The 18514-nt window shown below is 33.7% G+C and overlaps 7 protein-coding genes across 7 annotated transcripts; 3 read left to right on the forward strand and 4 right to left on the reverse strand.

Annotated features, from left to right (window-relative positions):
- Nucleotides 1-392: 392 nt before the first annotated feature.
- On the forward strand, nt 393-1037 carry NAEGRDRAFT_61137 (uncharacterized protein; the record flags this gene model as incomplete). The annotated part of the gene is made up of 1 exon (XM_002682990.1): nt 393-1037. One exon carries the CDS (start codon nt 393-395, stop codon nt 1035-1037), a length of 645 nt encoding a protein of 214 aa, XP_002683036.1.
- NAEGRDRAFT_77679 (serine/threonine kinase) lies at nt 1026-4201 on the reverse strand (the record flags this gene model as incomplete). The annotated part of the gene is made up of 5 exons (XM_002683337.1): nt 1026-3477; nt 3521-3579; nt 3623-3909; nt 3954-4088; nt 4133-4201. 5 exons carry the CDS (start codon nt 4199-4201, stop codon nt 1058-1060), a joined length of 2970 nt encoding a protein of 989 aa, XP_002683383.1. The 3' UTR covers nt 1026-1057.
- An 86-nt stretch (nt 4202-4287) lies between these two features.
- NAEGRDRAFT_44954 (uncharacterized protein) lies at nt 4288-5772 on the reverse strand (the record flags this gene model as incomplete). Its single annotated transcript, XM_002683338.1, has 1 exon — nt 4288-5772. One exon carries the CDS (start codon nt 5770-5772, stop codon nt 4288-4290), a length of 1485 nt encoding a protein of 494 aa, XP_002683384.1.
- A 116-nt stretch (nt 5773-5888) lies between these two features.
- Nucleotides 5889-8305, forward strand: NAEGRDRAFT_61140 (uncharacterized protein; the record flags this gene model as incomplete). The annotated part of the gene is made up of 3 exons (XM_002682991.1): nt 5889-5965; nt 6003-6243; nt 6281-8305. 3 exons carry the CDS (start codon nt 5889-5891, stop codon nt 8303-8305), a joined length of 2343 nt encoding a protein of 780 aa, XP_002683037.1.
- Nucleotides 8306-12588: 4283 nt separating this feature from the next.
- NAEGRDRAFT_61142 (uncharacterized protein) lies at nt 12589-13157 on the reverse strand (the record flags this gene model as incomplete). Its single annotated transcript, XM_002683339.1, has 2 exons — nt 12589-12874; nt 12922-13157. 2 exons carry the CDS (start codon nt 13155-13157, stop codon nt 12589-12591), a joined length of 522 nt encoding a protein of 173 aa, XP_002683385.1.
- A 242-nt stretch (nt 13158-13399) lies between these two features.
- Nucleotides 13400-16417, reverse strand: NAEGRDRAFT_77681 (phosphatidylinositol-4-phosphate 5-kinase). The gene has a single exon (XM_002683340.1). The coding sequence runs from the start codon at nt 16386-16388 to the stop codon at nt 13401-13403; it is 2988 nt and encodes a 995-aa protein (XP_002683386.1). The 5' UTR covers nt 16389-16417; the 3' UTR covers nt 13400.
- Nucleotides 16418-16867: 450 nt separating this feature from the next.
- NAEGRDRAFT_77682 (TPR repeat protein) lies at nt 16868-18514 on the forward strand (the record flags this gene model as incomplete). The annotated part of the gene is made up of 1 exon (XM_002682992.1): nt 16868-18514. One exon carries the CDS (start codon nt 16868-16870, stop codon nt 18476-18478), a length of 1611 nt encoding a protein of 536 aa, XP_002683038.1. The 3' UTR covers nt 18479-18514.

Here is an 18514-nt window from a genome sequence, read left to right on the forward strand (position 1 = left end):
TTTCTATTTATTCCTTCTTTTTGATGAACTTGTTACATATTATACTATTATTGATTGGTGGTGAAAAGTGTAAAAGTTTATTTAGAATGTCAATAGAACAAGCTGAATTCAAACTCTATATTACACAATTAGTATTCTTATTGGCAACAATTTTTGGATGTACAATATGTGGTCACAGTATTGGATTTTGTGTATGTATTCAACTTGTTGATTTTTACTCAAATTTATAAGATCCTAATTGTTTTACTTACTTTCCTTTCCTTCAAATTTATTACATTTAAACTCTTTTTTATAGCCATCATTTCTGTGTTAACATTGATGGTAAGTAAATGAATATTTTTCAAATCTAGATTTTGTAGAAAATTCTTAAAATCAATTCTCAAACAATTGAAATGGGTATGGGGGATGAACAAGATTTTGAAAGGTATGTGGAGGAGAGGTATCTTCAAAAGCAATATCAACAAGTAGAGGAACAAGTGGGTTCTCATGAAAGTAATTCAGAAATTGAGGATGAAGATTTTTCTAAATTGTCACTAGCTGATCCTAATTCTGATTCTGAAGAATTATTCCTATCTGAAAGAGATATTAACCCATGGGCCAAAGAAGATAAATTCAAAAAACCTCCAAAATATGCTATAGATTCTCGACAATTATTTAATGATGCTCAATCAATAGTTAATCCTCCCAATGAAAGAGATAACAGAGAAATATTAGAAGATGAAAACATGACAGATAGTGCTGACAAAACAGGAGAAAATCAAATTATTGATAAGAACATAGTGTCTTCCGATTTACCTCTTCAGGATATCATTTCTAACGAAAGTGACAAAAGAGAAATAATACCAGAAACACTGTTACCAAATTTTGAACAGCAAAACCTGATAGATTACAAGAAAGAAATCGTTGAATCATCAAATATTGAAAAAAAAACACTTTCAAGGTTGCACTGGATTGGCATTACATCATTCATGGTAGCAGTAATTTCTGTGCTTGTAATCACATTTCTTGATATTTACCAAACAGCTAAACATGGATAATAATAATTTATTGGATAAATTTACACTTTAAGGTTTGCTTCAAAGGCCTTAATAAGGTCATCAGCCAAATCTTTGATAAGCATAGAGCTTTCAGTTTCTCTAATGCGGAAGATTACAGAATAAAGTTCGGTTGTCATAATCTTAGGATTTTCACACCATTTGTATAAGCTTTGCACAATCTTAAGTTGATCAGATCGTACTTTTTTGTCAGAATGGGGTTGAAGAAGGGCATGTTTTACAACTTTGGTAATGAACTCGTTAGATTGACTTAAAGCCTTGCTTAATTTGACAGAGCTTGATATTATACTAAGAAGAGGAGACGAAACAAAACGAGAGGGTGCGCTACAAAACACGTCTACTAGTTTGTTAATATTCTCTGATTTGGCAAGAACAGATTCTACACGTTCCTTGTCTTCATTTAACCATTTGCTCAAAGACTCCATAGCTTTAAGTTGCCAATTTTGTACTCCTAATACTTTGATGTAGAACTCTAACATTTTGCTATCTTTCAACTCTTTTCTTACGCTTGGAACGTTCACTCTTACAATTTCACATAACATGTCAACAGCAAAGGTTTTTAAAATACTATCATTACTGATAAAATATTGTATCTCAGGAACAATACCAGCTTCCACAGCAATGATTTGACGTTTTTTGTTAAAGCGAGTAAGGTGGAGTATGGCTGTTATCATTTGGTTACCTATGGAAGCATCTCTTTCGGCTAATATTTTTACAAGGACTGGAATACCATCAGCTTTTTCAAATGATTCAAATGTGACAGGATAGGTAGCGAGATTTTTTGTTACAATAGCTAGGCTTAGCTTGAATTCTTTCTGATCCTCATTGTTTGTATCGAGAGTAGAGAAAGATTGTAAAATTCTCTTGAGAGAAGCAACTTCTGCCATATGTGCTCTGACTACTGAATCCATATTTGAGAATAGCAAGAGAAGCGATATTGTCTTGTCCAAATACTTTTTGGTAACCACATCATTGGTGTTAAGAGAAAATCTTTTCACAAGTAATAACAAAACTTCGCTTAGTCTTGGCATTAACCCGTTTTTGGAGAATAATCTGCAAAAATCATTCTTTGGAGTTTTGATAGCTTCTTGAGGTAAATCAAAAACTTGTTCAATATTCTCTATTGTTTCGTAAACTAATTCTATACCATCTTCAAGACGATCATTGTCATGGGCCAACAAGTCAACAAGTACTCTAATTCCTTGACATCCAATAAACATTCTCACTGTAAAATGGCTAGTCTTGAAAATACTTCTAATAAACGATCCAGCTTGATATCTAACAGCATATGGATAGTTTTTGTGGCAAAATTGCATAATATTTGGAAGTATACCAACTAAACACAAAGTCTCTTTAAAGTGAATACTCTCTTGAAACCAGGCAATATCATCCTCTAGAATGAATTGGTTGATGAGCTTTAGGGCTGCCTCTATAGTTTTGTATGATGAAGAATACTGTTGAGACATTGAGAGAAGTTCTACAAATGGTATTGGAACAACTGATTTCACTCTACACTTTAATCTAGCGAACTCTGTAAGTATGGAAATAAGTTTTTCACATTGCACAACAAACAAGTCTTCTGTCATTACATCCTGTTGAAATTTTTCCAAAAGCATGTTAAAATCCTTCTCTGGTTTTAATAGTTCATCATCATTTTGTTTGTCCATATCATCAAAAATATCTTCAAATGTATCTTGGAAGAATAGATCATCCTCAATTGCTTCCTCTGCTCTTCCTTGAACTTTTTGCATTTTTGCAAATAAATCTTCAGTAGAATTCTTGTCTCCTTTTCCATCCCATGGATCCAAATCATCCTCCCATTCATCATCGTCATCTTCAACATAGATTGATAAATTTTTCTTACTATTTCCTCCTGGAAAGAATGGTTTTGGAAGGAATTTTTCTTTATCCTTTGGAGCTATGTTAACCATATTTGAGAAAGGATTTACATCGTCATCATCATCAAAAGGATTATCCTCTCTAGGAGATTTAAGCTTGTTTCCGATTTTTAAAGCAAGTCCATCATCATCATCTCCAAAATCAAAATTATCCTCTTCTTCATCTTCATTATATTTTTCGAGTTGTGTTGTCTTGATTTCGCCTTCCTTTTCTTTGGTTGTAACTGGTGTTGGTTGTGTTTGCTTTTTTCCTTGTAAAATCCAAGGATGTTGTAACAGTTGTTCAGCTGTTTTTCTTGATGTTGGATGCTTTTTAAAACAATCCATTAAAAAGTCTTCACATTCCGCTGAGATACCTGTTGGTAGTGGAGGATGTTGATCTTGCACAATTCTATACAATGCAGGCATGGCATCCAAATTAAAATATGGAGGTTCTCCATTTAAAAGTTCAATAACAGTAGCACCCAAACTCCAAATATCAGAAGCAGGTGTGGAAGGGTTCATTTCAATAATTTCGGGAGCCACTATTAAAGGTTAAAATAAAAGACGATCAAAAGTTTTACTTACTCCAATACGGTGTACCAACAGGATTGTCATCCACATCTGCTAAAGTTGCAGCCACACCACTATGAAAAGTTATTACAAAGGAATTAAATAGTTTTCACTTACAAGTCTGCTAGTTTAATGTCACCTTCCTTTGTTGTTAGAATGTTTGCACCTTTAATATCTCTGTGAATAACACCTTCAGAGTGTAGGTATTGCAAACCTTCCAATACTTGAGCAACATATTTGCAAACAACATTTTCCTTCATATTACCATATTTTTGTACAATATCCAACAATGAACCAGTTTCCACAAACTCAATCACAATATATAATTTACTCTTAGAGGGTATATGATCCACATATCTTACTATTCTATTATGTTTTAACTTTTTCAACAAATTGATTTCGGTCTGCACATAGAGATCGGATCATGATAATAATAATTAAAACGTACATGAATTGTTTCTATTTGTTCTTTTGAACATTTCTTGACCGTTATTCTTTTTACAGCAACAAATTCACCAGTGTCCGTATTGTAGGCTTTATAAACAACGCCAAAACCACCTCTACCTAATACCTCTCCCAATCTCTTTTAATAACACTATTAACAACATACTAATATCATTAACCTACATATTTGTTGCCTATAGTTTTAACCTTGTCCTTCTTTTTCTTTGATTTCTTATCTGTCTCACCCACCATTTTATTAGAGCAGTTGGTTCCGGACAGATGAAACCGTCAATTTTTTCTAATTAAAAAATTTAATTGTTATTATTATTTACAAATTATTATTCTTCATCGTTATCTTGTGGTTCGTCCTTCTTTGGAGGGATAAACTTTTTCATGTCTTCTATTGTTGGATCTAATTGTTGGCATAATTTCACTTCTTCATATTCGTTCAATATTGGAAGTAAGAACTGTGGAGAGAATGCGCCACCCTTATAACCGTAACCAATGTAAACATTGGAAAATACCATATCTTTCGAGTTCCTCTTGTAACCAACCGTAAAGGCACCATTCCATAATCTATTTGAAAGACAAATAACCTCATTATCAAGACTTTGATGTGATGATCTTATTGTCCAATTTTCTTTTGAAATTGAGGATAATGGTTTAGGTATTCTTTCAACTGTTTTCTTCAATTGATCAAAGTCTGGGTTTTCTTTTTCCTCAGAAGTCCAGAAGAATGAACATCTTCCTTGTTTTCTTAGTATCGGTGGAAGAAGGTTAACCCAACTGTTATGTTTAGAAATATCTAGCTTTGCCAATTGCTCTTCAAATTCAGTATTTTGTTCAATAGCAGCAAGGGTTTCATTTGCAATAGTTAAATTAGGTGGAAGATTCAATTCTGGATCTACCTCGTCTTCATCTGCGCTAAGCTTCATTCTTCCCAATGGAGCTAGGATGCAAGAGTGAGAGATTCTTGCAATCTGACATCTCAATAGTTCCATTTCTGTGCCTTTGAATGGAGGGTGTGACAAAACTTGTTGGTCCAATCTTCCAGTAAAAAACTTTTTGATTTTTCTGCTTCTGTTAATGCTCTCTGGGTTTGAATCTGGAAGTCTTGTCCAAGTATCAGCATTTCCGCCAACATTATTTGATACATAGTAAATGTATTTGTTTGTTCCATCAGTTTCGGGTGGAATTCCATTTTCCTTTTTTTCATTTTCATCATTGTCTTGTTCTGGTTCATCAGTCTTCTTAGTTTGTTCTGTCTCTAGTATGTAATAATTTTTCTCTATTCCCAGTATTTTGCCAAAGAAACGAATGGAATCTATGTCATTGTTTGATGAAACAACTGATTTCATTGAAACCAATAACCGGATGAGTTCCATTTCTCCAATTCCAATACCTACATCCCTGAATAATTTTCCTTCATAGAGAATATCAGACATTTTGAGTGTATCCAATCCTTCCTCCCCTTCTTCTGTGTTGTCTACATCTTCATCTGTTTTTTTCTTTGGCTTTATTGGTGGATTTATAAGGGCAAGGTATTGTTCGGATCTCTTGAAATCCTTTTCCAAAATATTTTCATCATCTACTCCCATCCATGGTTTGTACAGTTTTGTTAAACGTTCAAAGGCTGATCTTTCCTTTGCAGGAACGAAGCTTCCTTCCTTTACTAAATTACAAAATTGTTCAATTTTAGAGAATGGATTTTTAGGCTTTTCTTGAAGTAATCTGAAAATTACTTCTGAAAAGAAATCCTCAATCGTAATTTTTTCCTTTTCCTCACCAAGATCCGTACATTTAACCTTTGATACAAAAGACATTTTTTTTGTTGTTTACTGATGAATATGTACAATTTTGGCGGGAAAAAATCGTTTATCCAATTACCGCCAAATCTACATACAAATCAGTTTAGATAAAAAATACATTAGATTAAAAAATGGACGTACTCAAGGAAAAGCAATTCATGATAACCTCGGAAAGGTGGCAATTATTGGAGAAGGAAAGATTGGAGATGTAAGTGTAATCAATTAATGTAATACTTATTATTCAGACTAAGGAAGAGAGAATTAATTGAACACAGGATTGATTTACGATATCACTCAGAGGAAGGATTGGAGCAACATAGATCTGATTATTATAAGAGACTTTTGAAAAAGGTGGAAGACAATTTGGAAAAGAGTAAAATTAGGAACAAACTTTTGGTGAACAAAGCAGATGATCTTCTACAAAGCGTCTCAGTATCAAACTCAAACAACCTTGTAAAGTCAAAAGTCAAGTTAGAGGTTGCAAAGGTAAGGAATAATTTCTCAAATTTCTTACACTCAAAAGAAACAATTTTTACAATCCTTCCAGGACAGAGTAAAGGAATATGAGGAATTGGGGAGACACCAAAAACTCAAACAAATCAGAAAGACAGAAGAGGAAATTGAAATTGAGAGAAGGAAATTGAGGGAGTCTACATTGGAATGGGAAAGAGAAAAGAAAGTTAATAATGATCTTCAAGAAAAAATTAAAGAGCTCATTGTAACAAAAGAAATATCAAAAAAAGAGGCTATTGAGAGGGAGGCAGAAAGAAAGGCTATTCTTGAAGGAGAGAGAAAAATCCAAAGAGCTGTTGAACAAACATCCGTTGATGCGTCAAAAAGATATTTGGAGAAAGAAGAAAAGAGGAAATTAGAAGCTGTTGACGGTAAAGATATTAAATACAAAGGTAAGAAGAAACTGGAAACATCTTTAATTTTAACAACCTTAACAGGTCTTGTCGAAGAAGTGTACGAAGGAAAAATTGGAATTGCTGCTAGAGAAAAATTTGTGTCTCAAGAATCGTTTGAAATACAATCTCAACAAGTTCAAAAACCTGTTGATGAATTATACTATAATGACGGATATAGCAGCTTTGAAGAAAAGCATAATCCAAACAGTTTTGCAAAATTTAAAGAATGGCAGAAAAAACAAACTGTTGACAAGAAGAAACCCGAAATGTCTCAAACACAAAAGCCAAAACATCAAACCCAGCAACAAACCCCAATTACTCAACCAATGAGGGAAAATTGTGTTGAAAAAAATTATAGACAGGAAGAGTTCAAAGAAATTAAGCCAGCACGAGAAGATTACAAAGAAATTAAGCACGAGGTCAGGGAGGAGGAAATAAAACCAACTCCTGTGTCCCAGACGACAAAGGACGTGCTTGGAGATAGCATTGGATCAATTGAAGATAGGGAATCTGAGAGTGATGACATCACCAAATCATTCTTGGAATCTATCAAAAAACCAATGTTGGTTTCAGCTTTGAGTAAGAAGGATGACAAGACTTCTCCCATCTCATCAATGATAAAACCATCAAGCCCAAAGAACATAGTTATCACTCCAGAAGAAACAAAGAATAATAACTTTGTTAAAATTCAGTCTCCTAAATCCTTTACAAGTACTTCACCACAACAAAATAGAACAAACCAAACCTTTGCAAACCAACAAGCAACCTCAATCTCCCCAACAAAATCTACACCCCCTCCAAATCCTGTTATTGAAAAAAAGAAGGAAATTGAAACTAAAAAAGATCCAGAAAAAGATCCAGTAGAACACAAGGAAGGTGATTCAAAAACGAAAAAGATCAAAAGTTTCTTTTCTGCAGCATTCAAATTTAATGGGAAGAAGAAGGAAGAAGAAAAATCAGAGGAGACTGAATCATCCTCTGAAAATGATTCAAATGCACAAGACAAAGAAGGAGACAATATGGTCCAACAAAGAGTCAAAAAGTTAAACCAATCAAAACTGGTTACAACTCTGTCTTCTTACATGCTAGAGTTAGAAAATCACCTTAAAGAACAAAAAGAAAGGTACAACAAAATGTCCTTAAACTACAAGCTGGAAAATAAGGAGAGTCAAGAAACGTTGGTATACTCAAACTGCCCAAAGATAAATGGGAAAAATAGAGTACTGAATATTGAATCATCCAAGAAAGAAATTGAGCCAGTCATGAAGTGCGTGGCTTGTTTAGATATAATACAGTATCTCCCATCACCATTAATAAGTGTTGAAATATTGGATGAATATTTAGAAAAAGACACTGAGTATGAAATTGAACAACTTTCGAAGTATTTGAATTCATTTGGCTTAGAAGTTTGGCGATTAATAATAACACATGTTTCCAACTTGTCAAAGTTGGAACCCAAGTGGAGAGAGCCCTTACTGAAAGTGTTTTCTGAATCAATTTGCAAAACCCTTCCACCAAGTAAGAACACAACTGAAGCTAAAAACAAAACAAAGACCCTGCTGAAAACTTATATTTCAACCAAAAAATCCAACACTACTATTCCTGACACAACAACACTCGAACAACCAAAAAAGAAGTAAGTAACTTACTGTATTATTGCAATTAATGTTTTAAAGTTCTATGGAAAAAACAAGAGAACCAGAAGCCAAGGAGGTCCCTAAAAAATCAATTTTGGATGACAGTGAGGAAGACAATATATTTGATAAACCATTAACGCAAGTGACAAGACCTCTTAGTTCAGCTGCAAATAACAAATTTAAAAAATCAACAAGACTCATAACAAGTGTCAGTGCTTTCAATCCAACATCGTTCGCTAAACTTAATAAGAATATTTTGAATGAAGATACTTCAGATTCAGATATTGACAATATTATTGCAAGACCAAGAAATATTTCTTCAGCTCCAACAGAGAGAACCAGCAAATCAGTAACACCCGTTCCAGCTGTGACTGTAACATCTGGTAGTAACGCTAAGGATTTTGATGATGATGACCTGGATTTTTAAAGCTGATCTTTGTGATCATAGACCTTTATTATCACATTTCTTAAGCTACCACAGTAAGTGGTAAAAGTGCAACTCTCTTATCAATAATTTCCTGTACTCATCGTATAAAAGTATTAGAATACCATAAAATACTGGAAGTAGCCAAAACAACCAAATCATATTTCTTGTTCCAAAAATATAATCACCAATAAAAGGTACATAAATAGCAATACAAGCTATGCATACAGAAAATATTATTCCCATGTAAATGGCCAAATTACTAAACATTCCTTGCATAAGTAAAGATGTTCTTCTGGTTCTAGAGCTTACTAAAGCAAACCATTGACAAACAACTATTGCAAGGAAGTAAGCCGTTTGGGCTGTTGCTAGAATATTCCATTGGGCAGATGGAGATAGAAAAAGCCCTGTTTCTGCAATATACAAGTATTGGGTAGTCGAAAGAGAAAAAAAGCCAGGTACACTTCTAAATAGGTAATGAGGAGGAATTCCATAGTAGGCCAAAGCAAAGAAGAAGGAGGTAAAGGCGGCCAATGTTTCAATAACACCAACCTGCATATATGAAAATGAAAGTACTCTCACACCAACAAGAAGCTCTGATTTTGGTCTTGGAGGAACTGTCATAATGTCGCTCTCTTTTGTCTCATACGATAAACTAATTGCTGCCACCAACTCAGTACCGAGGTCTATGCACAACACTAATAAACCAGTTATTGCTGGAGGCATTCCAATAATTATTACAAGTATTCCACAAAGTTCTGGGAGTAAATGAATAAGAGTATAACTAATACTCTTTTTCAGGTTATCAAAAATCAATCTTCCTTCCTCTACTCCATTTACAATTGAGGCAAAATTGTCATCCATTAAAATAATGGCAGCAGCTTCTTTTGAAACGTCTGAACCAGATATATTCATAGCAATGCCAATATCTGCCTTTTTTAGTGCTGGTGAATCATTTACACCGTCCCCAGTAACTGCAACACAATTTCCAGCTTCTTGAAATTTGCTAACAATGACCAATTTTTGTTGAGGAGAGGTTCTAGAAAATACAATCTGCTTTTTCTTCAAAATATATTTCCATTCTATGTCTTTTAATTTATCTATTTCCTCTCCATTAAGAACCACTGCATCAACATCTGGTCTTTTGTACTCAATTATTTCTGGTGGAAAACCCTCCTCAGCAGCAATGTCATCTCTCGTTTTACTATTTGATTCAAGAATACCAACCTGTTTTGCTATTGCTTTGGCAGTTGTGGGATGGTCACCTGTTACCATTACAACTTGAATCCCTAAAAGAAATTAATTACAAATTTTCATAATGAATTCACTTACCTGCATGTTTACATTTGGTAATAGCATCTGTAACTCCAACTTTTGGTGGGTCAGTCAATCCCACAAGCCCTATAAATGTAAACCCATTTAAAGGTAATTGTTGGTTAGTATCATCAGAAACTGCAATAGTACTACCGGTAGGATCTCCTCCAATCTTAACTGTACCTGTTTCTTCTCTCTCTTTTACTTGATTTACTAAATCAGTGGTGGTAAATCTTTGAGCTAATCCTAATACACGTTGTCCCTTACTGGCAAAAAAAGAGTAGGCATCTTGAAAGTGTTGTCTTAAATCATCATTGATGGATATTGCCTGACTATTCAAATAAATGGAATCACATTTTTCCAATACTCTCTCTGGTGCTCCTTTCAACAGCATTAGTGAGTTCGCATTATCAAAACATTGACCTTGACAAGAGTGAATGGTGAGCATCCACTTGTTCTTTGAATTGAAGGGAATTTCATAAAGTTTTGGAAAACCATTTCTAATATCCATTAAGCTGGCATACTCTGATCTTGTTTCTACAAATTTTACAAGTGCTATTTCTGATGCATCTCCAATGCATTCCCTGTCTAGGATTGGTTTGTTTAAATTCTCTTCAGATTCAACGAAAATGGTCTTGGAACAGAGTGCGGAACATCTAATGAGTTTTTGTGGAGTTGATAAATTTACCTCTTCAATGTTAGCAAAGTTTGGGAGTGATTCTACGTTTGGTTTGGATTTCATCATTCTATTTTGATAACAGACATCTGAAAGTGATCCATCACACCACTGTTCTACAACCGTCATTCTGTTCTGAGTGAGGGTGCCTGTTTTATCAGAGCAAATTACATTTACACCACCCAATGTTTCTACATGCTCTAATTTCTTTACCAATACGTTAATATCTGATAATCTCTTTGCAGAAACTGTCAAACATAATGTCATTGTTGCAATCAAACCTTGTGGAATGTTGGCAGCAATAATTCCAGTACTGAAAAGAACACACTGAAACCATGGATTTCCTAATGCAAGCCCAATCACAAAAAATACAACAGCTAAAATTAGCGACATAGAACCTAAAGTTCTTACAAAAGTGTCTATTTGCCTTCTTAGAGGTGTTTTTAAGGGAGAAGCTTGGGCCATTAGAGCAATTTGGCCAATAACTGTTTGACCACCAGTCCTAATAACAATACCAATTGCACTCCCTTCAACAACAATAGTTCCAAAGAATGCAAGATTTGAAGATTCTAAAGGATTATGAGAAGATGATTCAACAGTTCTGGACTGTGGCTCAGATTCTCCTGTCAATGAACTGTTATCCATTTTCAAACCATTTACGAATAATAGTCTTAAATCAGCTGGAACTTTAGAGCCAGGTTCAATATGAATCAAATCTCCGACTACAACTTCTGAAACATCTATTCTTTGTAAATTTCCCTCTCTTATAACCATACAGTTAGCTGTTTGTAAAGCTAAAAAGGCAGCAATAACTTTTTCAGAGCTATGTTCTTGCCATAGAGTAATTGTTGCGTTCATAACCACCACAAACCAGAGTATGGCCCCTAAAAATATATTTGGATAAGAGGCAGGTGTACGGTCAATGGCAACATTAATGAAACTCAATAACCCAGCAAATAACATTAGTAAAGAGAAGAGGGTTGTTAATTGATCGATAACTTTCCAAATAAACTTTTCTCGTTTTGGTGGAGTGAAAATATTTGGTCCATTGATTTTGAGTCTTTGGGTTGCTACTTCTTTTGAAAGCCCATACGAAGATTGTGGATTATCAATATTGAAAGAAGTATTATATAATTCACAAACTTTTTCAGAACTCATTTCATGCTCTTCAATAATTACTGCTTTCTTTTTTGCTTTTTGAATATGCTTTTTCTTGTGCTTTCGGTGGCGATGAATGACTTTATCCTTTCCTTTAGAAATTTCATCGTGCATAATATCAATAGATTGCCTAACTTCTTCAAACAGCCTTGGAATCTCACTTACTTGAGGAGCTGTTGCAACATTCAGAGAAGGATTGGGAAGAAAGGTAGAAAGAACAGAAGATCTTCTTGTAAAGGTTGGAACTGTTTCGGTAGGTTGAGGTATTTTAGAAGGATTCATACTGTATCTTCTTCCCAACTCTGTCAAGTCTTCATCTGGTCTTACATTCGATAAATCTATTGAATAAAGTCTGTTAGGATCTATGAAGCTTGCTCTTCTTATAGGATAAGTGCTTGGAGATGGTAGAGGATAATCGGCATCATTATTGGGAAAACTATCTTGAACAGGTTCATTCGAGTCATTTGATTGTGGATTATTCACCAAGTTGGTACTTGGAAAACGGAAGCTATCTAAATTACTGCTCATATTATGGCGTAGAAGTTTTAGTTGTAAAGTGAATAATTTTTATATTCTTGTTAATATCAAGCCTCCTCCATGCATCTACTCTTTTCAATTTGTTTAGAATGTCTATTTGGTAATTTGACATATTTGTATACATTATTTAAAATAATTTAGATTCCAGTAATGTATTGGATTAGGTTAAAATCCATTTTAATTATCCTTAAATAAATACACTTCAATATTAGCCAGTGAATCTGCAAGTGTTAATAATTCTTTTTCCATAATATAGATCGCATCCTGAGATTGTGGAGCATAAGAATATGCTTCAACTGCTAATAATCCTGCATCGAGTATTTCAAAAGGCTCTGGTTGATTTTTATCAAAATTTGTTGTAACATTAGCTCTCTTTTTCACTTTTTTCACAACAAATACGTCTACAAAATATCCAGTTTTAGATACAAAACGGTTTCCTTCTTTCACATATTCATGAGAAAAACTATTAAATCAAATATTTTCATTAACATTATTAAATAAATTACTTACTCACAACCCATCATTTCCGACATTACAAGTGGATTGCCTCCATATATTGTACTTAGTGTGACAGTTCTAACAGTAGATTTGAAAGGAGCCTCCTTCTTTGGAATAACTATTTTTCCAAGTGATTTAATTTCTCTCCAAATAACTTGTTCAATAGATTTTGTTTGATTAAGCTTCTCTACCACAATATCAGCTAAAATATGAAATTCAACTTCTTTACTCTTAGAAAGAGAAATCATAGAGGCATCTTCTGATGTAGAAATATTGCTATTAGTAGAAACAACAGGAGGAAGGGATGATTTGGTACGGTAAACATTGATCCACTCTTTAAAAGGTTTTGGTTTTGATCCGATGATTGATGTTAATCTAGAGATTAGTATTTCTTTTTGTTCATCTTGAATACAGCCTGTAATTTTAATTTCGTTGGTTATTGTATTTACAGGAAGGGAAGATAAATTCATTTTTTTATTATTTTTTTAATATTAATCGGTAATACTTTTAATAAAATTGAAAAATCGCCCTGCATACATGTTTGGATCAACCACACTCACACCACTTTCACCACCAAAATAGAGAGTTTTGATAAGGTTTTCTCCTCTCTTTTTTAGGCCATACTGAATCAAAATATCAATTATTCCAACAAAATAATATTCATCTCCTAGGCTTGATCTCATACCTCCACATTCTTCTTGATAGAATGTTCTTGGAGGAGGAGAAATATGGAAAGGATCATTATAATTAATTGGTTTTTCTCGTAACTTGTTGATTTCATGAACACCAACAAGCATTGAATAATCTATTATTTCATTTGCCTCCAAAAATTTGGTGTCTGACTCAACCTGTCTCAAGAACCACTCCTTCTTGGATCCTAAATTTAAAGATTGCTCAGAATCTTTCCAATTTAAATCTTTTAATATTCCAACACCAGATGAATTGAATCTACCAATTGTACTTCCTTTCAAATCATAAATTTTGTCAATAGGTAATTGAGTGTCAAAAGCATTTCCCATTACAATGAAGTAGGTATCATTAATTCTATGAAGACCGTATATTCTAGTAAGGAGTGTATTCCTGTTTCTATGTAAATAAGTATAATACTGAGATAAAAATACTAGTGCTGTTTCGAATTCTGATGTAGAAATAGTTTTACATAAAAATCTACCATTATTTGTATAGAAGAAGAAATTTCCACTTTTTCCATCAGTTAGTCTTTCACTCAGTGAGGTTAATCTTCCTACTAATAAATTACTAATAAACATTTCAGGCCCAAAAGACAAAGCATATTCCTCCTCTGAAACTCCAAATATTGCTCTAATATTTCTAAATACTAGAGGAGCAAAATCTGTAAATGTGATATGTTCATCAATGTACCTGGTCGATTCATCATTACCACTAACTCCATCTTGCTTGATGCATGTCAAAAATTTTGCTAGTGGGATCTCAAAAGAATAAGTATATTTGAAATCTCTCATATAAAGATAGTCATTTGAAAAGTTAGATCTATTTTCCTGTGCAGCTCTAATACCTAACATCATTGATAAAACCTTATGAAATGAAGGATGGCCAAATAAAACCGGATACCCACCATTTCTCGGAAGATTTTTCATTAATTTGGATTGTAAATTTGAATCTATTGGAAATTGTGAAAATCCAAGTATTAAGAAGGGATTTTGTTTGATTGCTTTCAAATAATCTTGAGCCGTAAAAGAATCATTGTTGGTAATACAGCTGAAAATTCTATCAGCTACACTACCAGCATAATTAAGAGTTTCACTAGTTCCTATTAGAACAAAGTTTGAAGGAGAAGTAGGACTTAAGGCCGAGTTGGAAACATAAAGTCCCATATATTCCAGAATTGAAAATATTTGTTGAAATAACAATTTAAATTCTTGTCTTGTTACACTACCATTTCCTTCCTTATCCATAATATTGAATCCAAATAATATTTGTTCATCAACAATATTGTTAGAATATAACAATGCAAGGTTTTCTTTGAAATCTGACATTTCTATTAATCCACTCCTGTTAGAATCAAATGCATTAAAAATTCTACCTCCAAAACTATTAAGAATTTTTGATTTCTTCACTGTTGGATATGGTGCTGAAAAATCAAATAAAAACTCCTTATCAAACGCAACCAAGGATAAATGCTTTACAAATTCATGAATATCCAAAACATTATCTTTTGTTTGTCCGTCTATATAACCAAATACAGCATTGAAATATTTGTGTTCTTCATCTGAAAGCTTATTAGTAAGCTCTCTTTTTTGAATATTGCTGATCATTCTTTGAGATAGTGACTTTCTCTTTGATTTTTTCTGAGTTACTTGGAATTCAGATTGAGATCTTTGTAAGTTCTTTTTTTCTTCAAACTTTGGTGTGCCTTTTGCGCTATCCATTGATTGGTTAACTGGTTGTATTGGTTGAGGCGGAAAATTAAGAGGAGGTATGACCGGTGTGCTCTTTATGGAGAGATTGTATGGATCATTACTGTTAGGAGAGGATTTTTGTTGAGAAGTTGGTGTTTGACTTTTCAGTTCCTTTTGTACTGGTTTTTCAGGGGTTGTGTTATTCATAGCTTGTTCAAAAAGAGCAGAAAGATGTTTAACTGATCCTGATGGTTTTGCTGATTTTTCATCTTCAACTGTTTTACAAAGTCTTTTTTCATCTTGAAGATTGTCCTTAGATACAATTTTAGGTGGAACCTTTGGCTTTGGTCTTTCAGGTGATTCTCTTTGAAGGGACAATGATGGCACTTCTGATAAACTCTTTCTTTTGAAAGGAGGGGGAGTTCTTTTTCTTGTTGAATTTTCATTAGTGGAAGGAGTATTGTTTACAGAAACGTTAGTGGGTGGTAAAGGTTTTGTCAGAGAAGTTCGATCTCCTCTGGGTGATCTATCTAAGATATAACTTGAACTATTAGTTACAGTAAGAGAGCTGGAGGAAGAAGTGTTTGAGCTGGTTGGTGGTGTGGAAGTTGAATTATTAGTGAAAAAGGATGATCCATTCTTTGTAAATATTTTGATTCTACTACTGTTAGAATCGGAGAATGATGAAGATGAGTGTAAACCAAACTCTTGATTGCCAAGTATTAATCCGCCACCACTTCCAATCTTTTTAGTGGATGATTCTACAGGTGTTCCTAATGAGGGATAAATTGTGGAGTCTTCTTCATTGGTTCCCCTCTCATCATTTGAATCATCAATACCACCAAAGTAACTTTTCCTATTCTTTAAAATTAATTCACTCCTATAGAGGCATTCTCTAGCAAAGAAGAATAATTGTTGTGAACCCAAATCAACAGACCAAGATGTGCCCTTCTCCGATTTATCACCAGTAGTTAATTGTCTAAGTTGAGAGGTAATTAAATCAATACAACACAAATACTGAGCAAACGCTTCTACATAATTCTTATCATCCTCATATTTTAAAGCATTTGAAAGTGAGAGTCTAACCTGATTCAGAGACATATTATTCAATACATTGATCAGTTCCTAATAATATTTTTTTGATGGACCAATGGAACAAGCTAAGAATATGAAGTGGAACCAAATTAAAACCTATTAATAAATATTTCAGTCAAAGTTCCTTACTTAAGAAAATATTTATTCTTTCTTCCGTAATTTTGTGATATTGTTCAATGTAATAATATTTATTAATTTTAATTTTTTAAATATAAAAAATGATGCAAAGGGTATCACGCTCAATTTCAGCTCGTTTGCCAACCTTGGTTTTGTACTCAAAAAAATCAAGTTTCGGAAAGAGTATTAGTAAATTACCTATTATTCATGTGGAACCTTGTGTAAAACAATATCATTCTAATTTTGTTAACTTGTCAATTAATCCAGAAAAATTTAAAATATTAGAATCAATTTACGACCAATTAGTTAATGTGGATATTGTACAACTTTTTGAGAGAGTAGAAAAACACAAGCAACAATTGCAATTAATGTCACTGGACAGAGTTAAAAATTCCGTCACAACCGACAGATCCTCTTCAAATTCTCCAAAACCTAAATTAACTATTGAACCTCTTCAAGAAGATGTCAAGCTAAGAATATTAAAGAGTTTGGAAATTCTTGCTTCATTACCGATTCCTCAAGAAGAAACTTTGGATGAACAAGGCAAACGTATAAAATACATTAAGAGCCAAGCTTTAAAGGCCTTAGGTGCAATATACTCAGAGTTCTATCCATGGATGAAAATCGATAGAGATCCACATTTGGGTTTTTATTATATGCTCTCTTCTGCAAAACTTGACGATCCTGAGGCTTGTTATCATGTAGGAATTACATTCATGAATGCACTTAACTACTTAGCTGAACAAGAGTTAGAACCAGAAAAGTACAATTATATCAAGTCTTCGAGTTTTATGTATGGATCTGAGTATGATAAGGAAACAAGTACTTTTGTTTATATAGATGAAAAGTCCAGAAAGAAAAAGAACTTAATAGCTCAAGGAAAAGAAGAATTGTTAAAACAAAAAAAAACATCTGAAGAATACCTAAAGTATCCAGGAATTACAAAGGATGTTGTTTATATCAAGCTAAAGGAGAATGAAAAATTCTCTGTGGAATATTTAAAAAAGGCTGCTGACTTAGGTGATGTAGATGCACAACTGATTATGTCTAAAATTTATTTGGAAGGAAAGGCTGGAGTTTCCTCAAATCTCAAATTTTCAATTCATTATGCGGAATTAGCAGCTAATCAACATAGTGGCCAAGCCCTTTTTAACTTAGGTAGTGTTTATCTGGTGGGAATGAGATCTCAAGTACCAAAACCTGGCTTTGAAGATTTTACTGACTATCAAATTCATACCACTCCAAATTCAACAGAGTTATTCGAAATTAAGAAAGATGTAGCAAAGGCAATCGAATATTATGAACGTGCAACCCTTTGTAACTCCTCGGAAGCTGCATATTTCTTAGGGCATGCATACCATCACGGATTATATAATTTACCACAAAACACAGAGAAAGCCATCCTATATCTAAATCAAGCAATTAACTCAGCTCACAATGAAGCAGCTCACTACCTTTATTTAATGTATTTGACCGGGGAAAATTGCCAACAAGATTTACAAAAGGCTGAATACTATTTCAAAATAGCTATCCAATTACAGAGTCCAAATGCCCTTTTCGTTTTGGGTGATCGTTACTTCCATGGTAAAAATGGCTATCCAGTTGACTATTCCAAGGCTTACGAGTTCTATACTATTGCTGGTGAAAGAAAGAATAAGAATGCATTGTATTGTTTGGGAGTTATGCATTATCATGGCATCCATGTTGAGAAGAGCCACAGACTAGCTTACGAAAGGTATACACAGGCTGCTTCTGCTGGATCAAAAGAGGCTTACCTTGCCCTTTCTGATATGGTACTTAAAGGAGAAGGTGGCGTACCTCGTGATGAACACTATGCAAAACAACTCAGAATAGCTCACGAACGTCTTGTGGCCATTGAAGAAGGAAGAGCAATTAATCAATGTAAAGATACTGACCCAGCCATGGTTGCATCTGCAGGTTGTGGTAAATCAACTTGTCAATGTGCCCCACCACAGTAAATAGCTAAATCAAGCAATCAAATAAAATTTATATCT

Source organism: Naegleria gruberi (assembly GCF_000004985.1).
Source record: "Naegleria gruberi genomic scaffold NAEGRscaffold_1, whole genome shotgun sequence".
Lineage (NCBI taxonomy): Eukaryota > Heterolobosea > Eutetramitea > Acrasida > Naegleriidae > Naegleria > Naegleria gruberi.